General features: G+C 32.1%; 2 protein-coding genes across 3 annotated transcripts; both read right to left on the reverse strand.

Annotated features, from left to right (window-relative positions):
- LOC18612340 (glycine-rich RNA-binding protein 4, mitochondrial) lies at positions 2,982 to 6,107 on the reverse strand. 2 transcript variants are annotated; one of them, XM_007049092.2, is made up of 4 exons: positions 5,788 to 6,107; positions 5,629 to 5,697; positions 3,473 to 3,579; positions 2,982 to 3,366 (listed from the first exon to the last, which is right to left on the reverse strand). In XM_007049092.2, the coding sequence occupies exons 1-4, from the start codon at positions 5,927 to 5,929 to the stop codon at positions 3,271 to 3,273; spliced, it is 414 nt and encodes a 137-aa protein (XP_007049154.2). In that variant the 5' UTR covers positions 5,930 to 6,107; the 3' UTR covers positions 2,982 to 3,270. The 2 variants fall into 2 exon arrangements, 1 of the variants encoding a protein (XP_007049154.2); XR_001927363.1 differs by having other exon boundaries at positions 3,189 to 3,366; positions 3,473 to 3,650; positions 5,788 to 6,081.
- Positions 6,192 to 12,352, reverse strand: LOC18612342 (pyrophosphate--fructose 6-phosphate 1-phosphotransferase subunit beta). The gene is made up of 16 exons (XM_007049095.2): positions 12,158 to 12,352; positions 11,678 to 11,836; positions 11,452 to 11,573; positions 11,095 to 11,148; positions 10,767 to 10,873; positions 10,459 to 10,564; positions 10,186 to 10,249; positions 9,894 to 9,982; positions 8,777 to 8,908; positions 8,451 to 8,621; positions 8,233 to 8,348; positions 7,993 to 8,104; positions 7,748 to 7,832; positions 7,390 to 7,434; positions 7,116 to 7,184; positions 6,192 to 6,460 (listed from the first exon to the last, which is right to left on the reverse strand). Exons 1-16 carry the CDS (start codon positions 12,342 to 12,344, stop codon positions 6,378 to 6,380), a joined length of 1,701 nt encoding a protein of 566 aa, XP_007049157.2. The 5' UTR covers positions 12,345 to 12,352; the 3' UTR covers positions 6,192 to 6,377.

A 12,693-nucleotide genomic window follows, 5' to 3' on the forward strand; every position in this document is an offset into this window, starting at 1 on the left:
TCCTAGGTAAAACCTTCTTATATAAAACTCTTTTTTTCTTCTTTTTTTTTTTTGACTCCTTTTTCTCTCTCCTTAAAGCACTTTTTATAGCATGGTTGGTTGGAGAAATGTCTTAATCATTGTCCCTTTATCCCCAAAAAATATTTGTTTCTTCTTTAATTGCCAAATGACAAAAGGAATAGCCATTCCTTTGCAATCTCTATTCCTCAAAATTACCCAAAATCAAATATTAGCTAATTTTTCACGGTGTTTGCTATTTCATGGGTGAGGGAATAGTTTTTAAAATTAATAAGATAAAAAAGCCCCTAATAAGTGAAAATAAAAAAAATAATAAAAAGAATTTAAAATAAACAGTTTAAGTGTTTAATTATTTATTATTAAAAATTAATATTTTAAAGTTAAAAATTAATTAAAATTATTAATATTTTAATCACAATAATATTTAAGTTATAAATAAACTATTGATATTTTGAAAAAAATTATAAATTATTAATATTTAAAAATAAAATAAAAAATAGATAGTCATATATTATAATAAGCAGTTTAAGTTTTTAAATATATATTATAAAAAATTAATATTTTAAATTTAAAAATGAATTAAAATTATTAATATTTTAATCATAATAATATTTAAATTATAAATAAAATATTAATAGTTAAAAATTTTTAATAATTAAATTATAAATTATTAATATTTTTTAAAAAATAAAATAAAAATATATAATCATATATTATAATAAACTGTTTAAGTTTTTAATTATATATTATAAAAATTAATATTTTAAATTTAAAAATTAATTAAAATGATTAATATTTTAATCATAATAATATTTATATTATAAATAAAATATTAATTATTTAAATGTTAATCATTAAATCATAAAAAAATAATAATATTTAAATTATCTATTATTAATATTTTAAATAAATTATAAATTTTTAATTTTATAAAAATAAAATAAAATAAAAATAGATAATCATATATTATAATAAAAAATATTTTTATTCTTTTTATCATCTATCCTTTTATTATTCTAAAATTATTTTTACCAACCAAACATTTTAATAAGTTATAATAGCAATTTTTACATTATTTCATTCGTCAACCAAACTATATAATAATATTTCTATTATATTATCATAGAATACTTATTTTATTCCGCAAACCAAACGTGCTTAAAGGATATTGTTTCTTCAACAAAGTAGCAGTTTTTTTTTTCTTTTTCTTCTCCATTTCATAAAATATTCACAGAAATGCATTTCAAATTTGATTTCTTTTTCATGAGATCTTTCAATTCCTATTGGCTATTAGCAAAGCCATTTTTCTTATGAAGACACATACAAGCACAATTGACAAATCTCTCGGGCAATAAGAGAGCTTGCTGGATTTAGAAATTTCAGTTTCATTTGATGAAGATTAAAGCATAATATCTTTAGAGTAAATTTCACATATACCCCTTTTCTCACATAATACTCTGAAGTTTTTTTTTTTTCTAAATGAAACTTTGTATTTTAGTTCTATTTCCAAATAGGTAATTATATTAAAAATTTCAATTAATTTTTTGTAAATAGATAATAATAATAGCCTTTATTTTAATCTTTTTGTAATTTATTTATTTAATTAAAAAAATATTTCAACCTTTGGGTTTCTTTTTTTACTTTTCTTTCACCTTCTCTCTCAGTTTTTCACCGTCCAAATAGGAAAGAGAATGTTTTCTTCTTTGAATTCCAATAATTTTTTCTTCTTTGAATTCCAATTCTTTCATTGACCCAAAGTGACTGAGATTCCTCCCTGATTCTTCGCTCTTCTAAGTGCATGTTTAGTTTAGTTTTTTTTCAGTTTATTTACCTCTTAAAAGTAAAAGTCAAGCTAAACATGATTTTTTAATAAACTCTTAAAAAAAAATAATTTTTTTTATAAATAAAATTTTTAAAAAAAGCTCTAAGGGGAAGCTTTTTCTTCTCTTCTTTTAAAAATATAAGAGAATTTTTATTTTTGTTCTAAAAATATCCTCATTTGTTAAAAATAATTACAATATTACCCTCTAAAAAAAGAAATACCTTCTAGGATAATTTTAACAAAAATTATAATTTATAAAACAAAAATTTACCAAACAACTTTAGCTTAATTTCAAAAGCTATTATTTTTCATAAGAGCTTCATAATAACTTTTAAGTTAGAAAAAAACCAGACCAAACAGGCTCTAAGTCTAAACAAAATAAGATCAAAAGATTCAATCTTTGTTTTTGTTTTCAAATTTTCCTTTCTCATTTTTTTCTGTTTGTTTAATTTATTTTTATAAAAATATAATTTCTTAAAATATTGTATTTGAATAGATACAGTGATTGCTTCCATTGTTACTTTTATTAAGAAAGTTTTGATTGAACCGTTCATTTTAGAATTGTACTGATTTTATTTTTGTTTGGATTATTATTTGTATTGAGGGATAAGGGTTTACATTCAAAATTTCTTAAAAAGGATCTAGATACACTTGTTCTCTTTTAAAAAGCCTTAATTGATCCTGTTTCCAATAATTTGTTTTTGTTTTTGTTTTTTTTATTCTTTGAAAAAAATAGTCTTGCACAATTATGTAGTAACCTATAAATTTATGTATAAGGTTAGCAAAAGAGATTCCTCCTAAGAAACCATTTCTTCTCTTTATATGATGTCATTTTTAGACCACCTGTGATGCAGAGGTCACATATGTCAAGCACCAGAATTATAATTGTAGTCCGAACATGGTTATTGTTCTTTTGTAGCAGTATATCATTCACAATTTTTATAGGCGTCAAAACTTTGGTGCTACCTATGACAACAGGAGGTAAGTTGATCTATCTTTAGAAGAAAAAAAAAAGAAAAAAAAGAAAAATTTCTATTGAAATATATATTTTTAATTAAACAGATAAAATACAAGAAGATTAAAACAAAGACTTTTTTTTTTTTTTATAATCGAAAGAAGGGGATTTGAATTCTGTTCTCTATACCAATCAATAAGCCAAATGCTCAGATGTAAGATTAAAACAAAGGTTATTATCGTTTGTTTACAAAAAACTAACTGAAATTTTAATACCATTACTCCCTTTGGGAATATAACTAAAACACAAGATCTTATATAAAAAAAAACCATACCACGAGGTGTATGTGGAGTTTAGCTATATCTTTACCAACCACTACCATATGTTGCTATGATAATGTAGTTCATCAACCCCACTGCAACATCACTGCCCCGATCCCCATCAAAGATAAGGAGATTCCAAATACTTGAGGAGTTCAAGCATTACCGTTAGGCAGGCGAGGGACTACAACAGGTGCACCACGAATCTTTTCAAGAGCAAAGCTTATCCTTAATGGTCGACCTAGCAATGCCTGCAGCCAAAAGAATATCAGTTTGGAAGCAGCTTCAAATATCTCATAAAATGATCTCCTAGGCAAGACCACTTCAGGTTCCAGAGAATCAAAATAGTCTGCATACCTTTCCATCCATAGCATCTTTAGCACATCTGGCTTCATCTTCTTTAGAAAAATGAACAAACCCAAAGCCTCTTGACCTACCAGTGTCTTTATCATACATTATCCTCACTAGAACAGGAACACCAACAGGACCAAAGAGCAATCATAGTGTAGATTGAACAGACTAAAGGCCAATTAAACTGCAAAAATTATTACCATCTTTATAAAAAAAATGTGAGCAAGCTTCAAATTCAGGTTCGCACATGTTAAAATGTCCAATTCACTCAGCAGGGCAACCTTCGAAAGATAACTTTTGTTTCCCCAAAATGAGTTTAAGGTCAGGTTTTATTTATTTTTTAGCAATAAATTTCTCTGATAATCTTATAATCTTTTGAAGTGGTTGTTGATGGTTGCCAATGCAGTAAATGGATCAACAATAATGTGAAGTAATCAGAGGAAGTCATTGTTTCCAAAGATTAGTAATTTTAGCAAACACCACCAGTTAAAATGGTCATTGGTAAGTGGTAACCAGTGACTCCTAAGGCCAACACATGGTAACAGCAGGTTTTTCCCCCACAAATTAACTTGTGCCCTTAGTAAAGTAATTTCTTAGTATTATATAACTTTAAGCTTGAATTTTGAATGATGAGAAAAAAAAAAGAGTAGTTTTCTGTGTTGATTCATATATATGACTGTCATGCTGTGAATATGAGAAAATCTTAGAAAATATAATTCTACAAGCTATCTTTTCATGAAATAACAAACCCTTACATTTGTTTTTGCTTTGCAGTGAAAGGCACTATGGTATTTAACACTTCAATTCTGGGGATATTATCTAACCAATTTAGTGAGGTGTCATGGTAATCGCTAATCAGCAGCCACAAGTTACTTCTTCTAGTCAGCTTGGATTCATTTCACTTTCAGCTCAACATTGATAGGTTATGGGTGCGGGTTTCCCTTGAATAAAACATAAACAACAGTAGGAAAAGAAGAGCATATTTTGCACTAACTATTTAACAATTTTGAGTTTCCTATAAAATTATCATTTCATTAACATTTCCCATGTTGTCAAACACAGCTTTGGTCTTGAAGATGTTGGAGAAATAGCTTGCATATTGTGGGCTATATGGAAAGCAAGAAATTTAAGAATCTTTAGGAACCAGATTATGGATCCTGTACAGGTGCTTGAGCTGGGACTTGACATGAAAAATCAATATTATATGGCTATGGATGTTGATGCAACAGAGTGTCGGGCTATGGAGAGAGACAATAGAGGTTTTCGATCGAGAGGACTGACTCTGCATTCTGATGCGGCAATGGACCAAGTAGATGGAACAACAAGAGTGGGTGCCGGATTTATCATAAGAAGGTCGAATGGTGGATTTCTTTGTGCTGCTGGAAGGAAAATGCAGTGTTGTGCAAGTGTGGAGGAAGCTGAGTTAAGGGCTCTGGTTTGGGCTTTAGTATACTGTGATAAAGAACATATTATGCTTACTAATATTTATCTGGATAATCAGGTAATTACAGGATGGATAAATAAAAAGCAAAATACTGGAGCTTTGGGTCACTTAATTGAAGATTGTGCATTTTTTATGGAGAGGATAAACTGTCAAGCCATTGATTTCTGCCCAAGAGAGACTAATCAGACAGCACATTCGAATTGCCCAAGTAGCTAAAAGAATGGTGGATGAGGTGAGAGAATGGAAAGATTTATCAAAATTACTAGTGTTAATCCAAAAAGGTGTTGATAATGATAGGAATAAGTTTATAAGACATGGAGGGGTAAATTAAATTTGTATAAGAAATTGTAATATTCCATGGTAGATGAGTACTCTTTTTTGCTTATCATAGGTTTGTCCCACAGGGTTTACTATGATAAGGTTTTTAATGAGGCTCAACTCCATGGGATAAGAAACAAAAAGGGTGGGATGTTTATCTTTGTCTAATATTGATTATCTCAGTGCATATGACAATTGTGGAATTAATGAAATGTATTTTTCTGTCAAAAAAAAACACAGCATAAAGAATATAAATATATCAACTCGTATTTTCTTTCATCCTAAATTGACTATTTGTTGACACTGTGATCATTCAGACAATTCATCGAACACCTAAATGGCTCTACTAAGCAGTCAAAAAAATTGTAAAAGAAAATTGAGGTTGAATGCAGTAACCAACCTTCAGAGACGTGACCAAAAGAGGAGAAGGCATCTTTCAAGGATTTCTCATCAACTGACCATGACAATCCTTCAACACCCAATACCCATCATGTTAACAAGAATCACAAAGAGAAACAGAGAGAAAAATAAGCATGAGAAATAGAGAAAAAGAGGAGACCTGCAACAAAGAGTTTGCCGTTGGGAGGAGGACGGGAGGAAGATGAAGTTGGTGAACAATAGAATCGCCAGGATGAATAAGTTCGATTATCAACTATTGTCGAAGCTCTTCCAGCAATGAACCTCATGAGGCTCTTCTTCATTCCTCCGCCAAAGATCCACCACTGTTTTTCCTCCTAAAGTCCAAATTATTTCTTTTTCGTCCGCTTGTTGCTCTTTATTGACAAAATTAGGAGTAGCATGTATAGGTTGAGACGATTAGTTATGTTTAAACAAGAATAAAGGTAAATCTATTAAGTTATGTTTTGGTTAAAATTACTAATTAAATTAGTTTATCTTTTTATTTAATAGACAGATAGATTAAAATTTTTAACATTTTGAGTAGAAAATGTGTATCAAATGAAATGTTGCAATGCATTTAAGTAAATTTTAGTAAAGTAAATTTATTCCTTCTAGTGGTTTATACATCTTCTTCAAGGAGCAAAACTGTAAGATTGATAGTGGTAAATAAAGTAGAGTTTATTTACATCTTGATTATTTTTGTGTGCAAAAGAACATTATTGGACGTCAAGATTTTAAGACAGCTGATGATTAATATGGAAATTGAGCCCCCAGCTCCAGCATTAGAGTATAATTGATGTCATTTGCAAACGGCCCAACGAATTGAACAGGACCTGAAACAGAACATAAAAAGATGAACATCAAACGCTAGTGCTAGGCAACAAATGTTTATAAACGAGTGAAATGCTTCAACTTTTAAGTTATTAAGAATCAAACAAGTAGTCGCAGTATATATATAGATAAATGATATAGTAACGGGGAAAGCTGGTAAGTCAGCTGAGCATAGTATAGGGTGGTGTTTCCATGCTACCATTATTTTCACTCTCCTTTTTATGATGTACATATTCTACAAGGTCCCACTAGATTAATCTATACTCTCTTTTACTTTATTCTCCTCCATCTTCTTTCATCCCAACACGTTGTCAGTGCATGTGTGAGGATCTTACTATCTAAAGTATATTGATTCTAACACATACAGGGCAGAAAGTATTAAAGTCATTTTATAATTTTAGCATGGGGTTTTTTGTTTTGGCATTTTGCTTACTAGATTTTTTTGGTTTTCTGCTTCGGGGGATTATCAGGAGGTCGGCTCATCAGTTTCATTTTGCTCCAGTTGATTATCATGATTCTTCATTTAACTGACACACGGTGGGTCGTCTGAGGGTTGGGAAGATTTTGGTGTTGTCCTTTCATCGGCAAGAAAAGGGATCGTGCATATTATTAATCACAACTCTATGCTACAAAGAGGGGTAAAAGGGGATCTACTACCTGGGCTTAGATATCGATTCTTAGCGGCCCAATCGTCCCGCATGGATGCAAATTTCATGAATGGTGCACCTGAAATTTCAAAATTGCAACATACTGTCAAAATGAACAAGAACATCCCAACACTCTCTAAAGGGTTTTTTTTCCTGAGGCATAGCTGTTTGTCTAGAAGCTCACTGTTAGTCTGTTTGAACTGAAATGATCTGAAAATCAATACTTGAAATTAAGACAGCAAGCATTCAAGTCAAGTAAAAGGTTGCAAACTTCTTTTACGTACCTTCAAGGTCCACCATTGCCTTCTTAATTACAGGCTTGAACTTCCCTGGCAGAAAGTTTAAACCAGTAAAAAATCAGACTGATGCTTGTGCATGTATGAGGAATATTATTTATATACATAAAGAGATTACCTAAGTTTTAGAACTTAGAGGTTCATTCCCTCGAAAGAAAAAAAAATTAGAGGACTTAGAGGTACATTATCAATAAGCTTTAGTGGGGTACAAGCTAGAAACTTGTTTGGTGGTGGAAAATATTAGGACAAAGCAAACCAAGCTTGCACTTAGTCACAATCAAAAGGGGTTCCTGCGATTGCAGTTAATCTTTGGGTTATGTCAACAAAATATGTTGTGGTATATTACCATGTCTTCGCTCAACGTCCATTAAGGATGTTAATGCTGTTCCTCCAACAGTCCATTCATCAACTGGAGCAGTCAAATTACCCACCTGTTTATAAGATATCATTAAGTAAAGTTACTTGAAAAAAAGTATGTTGAATCTCATCATTGTCCAACAAAGAGTTATATACAAGATGAATTATTAAAAGGTGAAAAATTAAAACAAAGAAAACAAACAAGGAAAAAGAAGAAGAAAATATAACACACACCGAAGAAATCAATCCAGTTTTTCCTGAATGAAGAAGGACTCCAGTAGCATAACCCAAAGCGTAACAGTAGTTGGCATCAAAGTTTGTTGGAAAACCACATCGACCCTCATAGCTATGAAGGGAAAGTCAATTATCATGTTAATTTGATACCATGAACAGAAACTCATAACTTCTATATAAAGTCATCAAATATGTGATCATAGTTATCCAGGTTCAAAAAAGGCATGCAGTATTCTTTACCCAAAGAAGTGGGGCTGTCCTTGAAAATGTCCCTTGTATGCACCTTCTTGCTTCCTTTGATCCAATTCAGTTTCCACCATTTGGATGAGCATTTTTTCTGTTTCTATCCTGGCAACCTGAACATATGGAACCCATATGATTTAAAACAATGGTTCAATTTTTGAGTAGGTAAAAGGTATAGGCATTGGAGAAAAAGAGGAAAAAAAAAAAAAAGGAACCTGCACATTCCCATGTGGATCTCTTTCAAGCAGTAGCTGCTCCTGAATTGCTTGAGGTAAAAACTCAAAAAGCTCTTGAGATTGGCTTCTGAGTTTCCTTTTCCACATCCCAGCTTCATCAACAACATCATGAACTAAAATTTCATTTAGCTCTGCAATAAGCTGTTTTGCCTGCCAGTGATTCACACCTCACGCTCACATCTCAAAACTATGACTCAGAGAAATTTCAAATGGACCGACAGCTGATTCACCTCACTGATGATGGTTAACATGGAGAAAGCAGAAAAGAAAACATAAGGAGCAACTTCTGCTTTTGAAAATCATACCTCAGGAATAAAATCAATAAGGCCTTCTGGTAGAAGTATTACACCATAATTAAGCCCAAGTTCCAGACGTTTGCAAATGATATCTGCAATATGACTTGTAACATTCTTCATTGTTAGCTTTTTGGCAGCAACCTGCATCAAAGATAAAACCTTGTCAAACTGGGAAGCATTCAGGAAAGATATGATAATCATACCAAAAGAAAAAGAAAAAGAAGACAACATTGAATTATGCACATTATTTATTCAATTCATTTTAGAATTCAAAAAATAGAAATCCTCAATTCCACCATTCAGTTTCCAGTAAATATGTGGGGTGACACCACTACACAAGCCTTTGCTTACTTTTGAAACAATCATCACTAAATTCAGAGGTTAGCTTATACAATTCCAGAAATCTAGAAATAATTAAACAACATCAGCCAACTTATCTAATGCAATATGCCGAATGAGTTCATATCCCATAATCTAACAAAATGGAATGGGAATTACAATATCAACATCATATAATTATTTATATTTACTACTATGGAAAACCCTTCACCTGAAAATTCTCACTTGTACCAAAAAAAGAAGAAGAAAAAACTTCCATTCAGACAGCTTTAGTGATAAAGTTTCACTCTAAAACCAAAAATCAATGAACATATTGCTACTTGCTGGTCATAAAATCATGTTCCAAAACCAATTTGTAAATCAAAAACAGGGGAGCATGTTGTTAGCTTTACTTTGAGCTAACACATGTTTTTCAAAGGTTGTACCATAATTGATAGAAAACAAGCTACAAAATGAAATGCAAAGACAATTAGTGTATACCTGGCAAGTAAGAGATGCGTCAAGAAAATCTATGGTACCATGTGTAGCAAATTATAGTTACTATAATGTTATAATAGAGTATGATGTCAAAAATTGTCCAAATATTCCTATTTAAAATTTGAAATGAAGCCTTGAATAGTTTAAGCATCAGCCAAAAAAAAAAAAAGAACATTTCATTCGTTATATTAAAAACTTAGCTCATCATTTCTGATATCACACCATGAAGACAATTAATTTTATGAATACACAACATAGAAGAAATTTTTAAAACTGAGATCAATAGAGAATATCAGAGGACACAGAGCACCTCTTCCCCAATAATCGCAATATTTGGGTGAGTCTGCAAAGCACACTCCAAAGTTATATGAGAAGCTGCACGGCCCATGAGCCTTATGACTGCAACACAGATAATTAGGATTGCAACCAGCAGGAATAAAGACAATGAGAATATTAATTCGCACAAAAATATGTATAATAATAGATCTAGACAGACACATGACAACCTGATAAAGTGGAAAAAGAGAAAATGAAAGGCCTTCAATCGAGAATGAAGTTTTCCTTCTGTACATGCCAGATCATTTCTCAATCAAAGCACTTACAGTGGTAGTATTTTCCAGTTGAACGAGCATCTGTCATGACATTTCCAATCATCTCTGAATATATCTGCATATTCCAAGTAAATGCAGTTCATTAAATAACAATACCAAGTTTATCCGCGACCGATTGTAGTCGGGATTTTATGTTGGTAAGTGATCTTAACCCATATGGGATTAAAGAGAACAAAATATGAAAAGTATAGTGTACCCTGATTTTGCATCATAAAATATGAAAATTAATGCTATAAAGACTCCACCAAGTAAAATAACAATTACCTTGCATGCAGTGTCAAATCCAAAACTTATAGGCACCTCTTTGCATTTCAAATCGCCATCAATAGTTTTTGGGCAGCCAATAACTTGTGTCTTCATATTTTTACTCCTGCAAATTTAATGAAAGTGAACCATACAGCAGTAAACAGGAACTAGATGTCATCATGTGAATTAGCAGTTCAGCTCTAACTTTTATTTTTAACAACATGATCATATTTTGACAATTTCACAACATCAGAGTAAATTGTCTGATGAATGAAACATCATAGTAAATTGACAGAACATTGTCACCTAGTGGTGGAGTATTTTACCTAAAGTTCTCAGCAAGAAGGCAAGCATTTGTGTTTGAGTCATCCCCACCAACGACAACAAGCCCATCCAAATCAAGCTTCTTCACTGTTTCTTCAGCTTGCTTAAGCTGAAAGATATTTGCTATGCAAACTCAGTTATATAGGTTTGAAAATTGAATTTCATTATACTAGATTGAATAACAAAATTTTAGCAAATATCCACTAGCATTACTTAGGAGACATTACCGTTTAAAAGATTTAAACTGGGTAGAATTTTTAATATACAATTGCAATTGGCAAACTAGAATAACTAAAAAGTAGAACAAACCAAACTGTTGTGGTAACTAACCTGCTCTGGAGTTTCAATTTTGTCTCGACCACTGCAAATCATATCAAAGCCACCCTGCAATTTTATCCCAACTTGTGTCACATGTAGGCTACTCTGAGAGAAATTACTCAGTAAAAGGCTATTTTCACAAGAAAAATTAATGCAATGGTACATCAAACGACACAAACACATAATTCATGTGTTTTTTTTTTTTCGAAGGAAAAAAGTTGTCTACCTCACCCGCATTTTTTACTACCATGCAATGTGCATAGCCACTTTGAATAGAAACTTGGTCAAGTGAGTATGCAATACATGACTCAATCGTGACTTACTGTTACTGATTTATCAACTTAATGTAATAAAACTCAAAGTTTTTACCTGGTTTCTGTAAGGGTAAATTAACTCAGTAGACAGCTTAACATATTTGCACCTCACAATGCCCGCTGGACCGCCCTTAAACCCATAAAGTGTACTTCCTTTTGCGCGTTCTTGCAAGTAGTCTAACCGCAATAACCGGAAAAATAAATACACTCAGAAATTAAACAAATTCCCCACTGATCAGACTGAAGTCTGCTGGTAGAAAATATAAATACAAGGTCCTTACCGAAAATCCCAGTTATCACATTGTGTCCCCCAGGAGCTTGCCCTCCAGACAAAACAACTCCAATCTTCAAACTCTGATGGCCCTTCATCTCAGAATCACCAGGAACCAACGAAACCGATGGCTTTCCATAAAGATTTGGAAACAAGTTCGCTATCTCATCTGCAAATTCATTCATGCACTACTTAATTACTCTTAGCTAGGAAGTTATAAAAATTCTAAACGACACCATATATCTAAAGTGATATACTAGTGATTACTTTAGATTCACGTTTAAAATTTTGAAGTTATCGACCTAATAAGTACCCATATGTACCAAAAATGAAACTGCTTCAAATTAAAAAGAATATATGTATGATTACTTTTCTGTGCATTTGTGGTGGAGTTTTTAAACTCCACGAACTAAGATGATGACTACTTGTGAACTATAAAAACGCTAATGTGTTTATATATAATTATATATTTTGTGAGATAGTCACGTACTTGGGTTTCCAGCAGCAGAGGTAGGGGGGCCATCAACGACTTTGAAGGAGCTTTTGAGGATAGATGGGAGGGGAGGGGAGTGGTTCAATCGGTTACTTTGGAGTTCACTGTAGACAGGGGGGAGGCGGCTGGGGCCTTCCTCCTTCTGAGTGTCGGCGAAGCCGTTGGTGGCGACGGCAGGTGACATGATCAACGTCTAAGAGAAAAGGTGGTGGAAACAGAGTAAAGAGAAATGGAGTTCTGGTATGGTGTTATGAGAGAAGGGCGGGGAGTTCGTTAACGAAAAAGGGTAAAATAGACATTTGCGGTGGCCTTTAACGTAGGAGTAGGTGGCACTGTTAGTTGAGAAAGTTCGTAATCGTAACGAATCAGTAATGTAAAAGATGTTTATGGATATGGGTTTGGGTTTATTTTTTCAAAGGAAAATACTGCTCACTCATTGGAAACACCAAATGAGGTCTTCTCATATCGAGCGAAGAGGAAAAGCTTGATTTTTTATCGGTAGATTCTTCTTCATTAAAGACTATCGCTTTAGG

Source organism: Theobroma cacao, chromosome 1 (assembly GCF_000208745.1).
Source record: "Theobroma cacao cultivar B97-61/B2 chromosome 1, Criollo_cocoa_genome_V2, whole genome shotgun sequence".
Lineage (NCBI taxonomy): Eukaryota > Viridiplantae > Streptophyta > Magnoliopsida > Malvales > Malvaceae > Theobroma > Theobroma cacao.

Coding starts and splice junctions, on each gene's coding strand:
- LOC18612340 (XM_007049092.2), bottom strand. CDS start 5,929: ATGAAGAAGAGCCTCATGAGGTTCATTGCTGGAAGAGCTTCGACAATA. Junction 3,580..5,628: donor TTTTGGTCACGTCTCTGAAG/GTTGGTTACTGC, acceptor TTCCTGTTCTAG/TGAGGATAATGTATGATAAA. Junction 3,367..3,472: donor AAGATGCTATGGATGGAAAG/GTATGCAGACTA, acceptor TTTTGGCTGCAG/GCATTGCTAGGTCGACCATT.
- LOC18612342 (XM_007049095.2), bottom strand. CDS start 12,344: ATGTCACCTGCCGTCGCCACCAACGGCTTCGCCGACACTCAGAAGGAG. Junction 11,574..11,677: donor TGTGATAACTGGGATTTTCG/GTAAGGACCTTG, acceptor TATTGCGGTTAG/ACTACTTGCAAGAACGCGCA. Junction 8,622..8,776: donor TTATTGATTTTATTCCTGAG/GTATGATTTTCA, acceptor AATCACTGGCAG/GCAAAACAGCTTATTGCAGA.